We start from the raw sequence: 1,254 nt of genomic DNA, 5'->3' as shown, positions 1-1,254 counted from the left end.
CCATGGCGATGGCAAGGCAAGTGCTTTGTGTGTGTGCTTTGCTCTCCCTGGCGCTCGCTCGCTCGCAGCCCATCCGCTACTCCGTGGCCGAGGAGGCGGACAGCGGCTCCCTCGTAGGCAACCTGGCGCAGGACGCGGCGCTGCCGCCGGCGCAGCTCTCGGCTCGCCGCGCCCGCCTGCTGGCCGAGGACGGCCGGCAGCACTTTCGCCTCGACCGCGCCAGCGGCCGCCTCGTCGTGGCCGACAGGCTCGACCGGGAGCAGCTGTGCGCCCACTCCGACACCTGCACGCTCGCCTTCGAGCTGCTGCTGGCCGACCCGCTGCAGTTCTTTCGGGTCGAGGTGGCCCTGCAAGACATCAATGACCATTCGCCCGTTTTCCCCGAAGATAAAGTCACTTTTGACATCCCAGAAACGAGCGAGCCTGGCTCTCGTTTCCCATTGGAGGTTGCTCAGGACCTTGATGTTGGCAGCAACAGCATCCAGGCATACAGCATCTCTCCCGAGAACGAGTATTTTAGTGTCTCCTATGGAAGTCGGATTAATGGCGACAAATATATTGAACTGGTCTTGGAAAAGCCTCTAGACAGAGAAGAGCAGGCAGAGATGGATTTCAGCCTCACTGCTGTGGATGGGGGTTCTCCTCCCAAAAGTGGGACCACCCAAATTCACATTACAGTTCTGGATGTCAATGACAACGCTCCCGTCTTCACACAGGATCGTTACACTGTGCAGGTTTTGGAAACTGCATCAAAGGGCTCTGTGGTTATGACGGTATTGGCATCTGACCAGGATGCGGGAGTTAATGGGGAGATATCATATCAGTTCAGCCAAGCAATGAGCCAGAGAGACTTAGCATTTGAGATTGATGCCATTACAGGTGAAATTAAACTCACAAAGCCTCTGGACTTTGAGGTAGCACAGGCTCACGAGCTCAGTGTGAGAGCCAGAGACGGAGGGGGCCTTTCAGCAATCTGCAAAGTGTTGGTGGAGGTGTTGGATGTGAATGACAATGCCCCGGAGCTGGTGGTCAGTTCCTTCAGCAGTCCCCTCGCCGAGAACTCAGCGCCCGGCACGGTCGTTGCCCTCTTCACTGTCAGGGACCGCGATGCCGGGGCCAACGGCAAGGTCTCCTGTGCCCTCGACGATCAGCTCGTCTTCTCCCTGCGCCCAGCCTACAAGAATTACTATGAGCTGGTGACCGTCAGTGCCCTGGACCGCGAGGAGACGGCTCAGTACATGGTGACGGTGACAG

At 58.0% G+C, this 1,254-nt stretch overlaps 1 protein-coding gene across 1 annotated transcript; it reads left to right on the top strand.

Annotated features, from left to right (window-relative positions):
* Positions 1 to 2: 2 nt before the first annotated feature.
* Positions 3 to 1,250, top strand: LOC108643399 (protocadherin beta-15-like; the record flags this gene model as incomplete). Its single annotated transcript, XM_018087725.2, has 1 exon — positions 3 to 1,250. A coding segment is annotated over exon 1 (1,248 nt), but the record flags the coding sequence as incomplete, so codon positions are not given.
* Between the last annotated feature and the right edge of the window lie 4 nt (positions 1,251 to 1,254).

This window comes from Manacus vitellinus, unplaced genomic scaffold (assembly GCF_001715985.3).
Source record: "Manacus vitellinus isolate BGI_N305 unplaced genomic scaffold, ASM171598v3 scaffold_433_pilon, whole genome shotgun sequence".
Classification (NCBI taxonomy): domain Eukaryota; kingdom Metazoa; phylum Chordata; class Aves; order Passeriformes; family Pipridae; genus Manacus; species Manacus vitellinus.
Note: the sequence above shows the minus strand (reverse complement) of the source record. Positions and strands in the feature narration are given on the sequence as shown.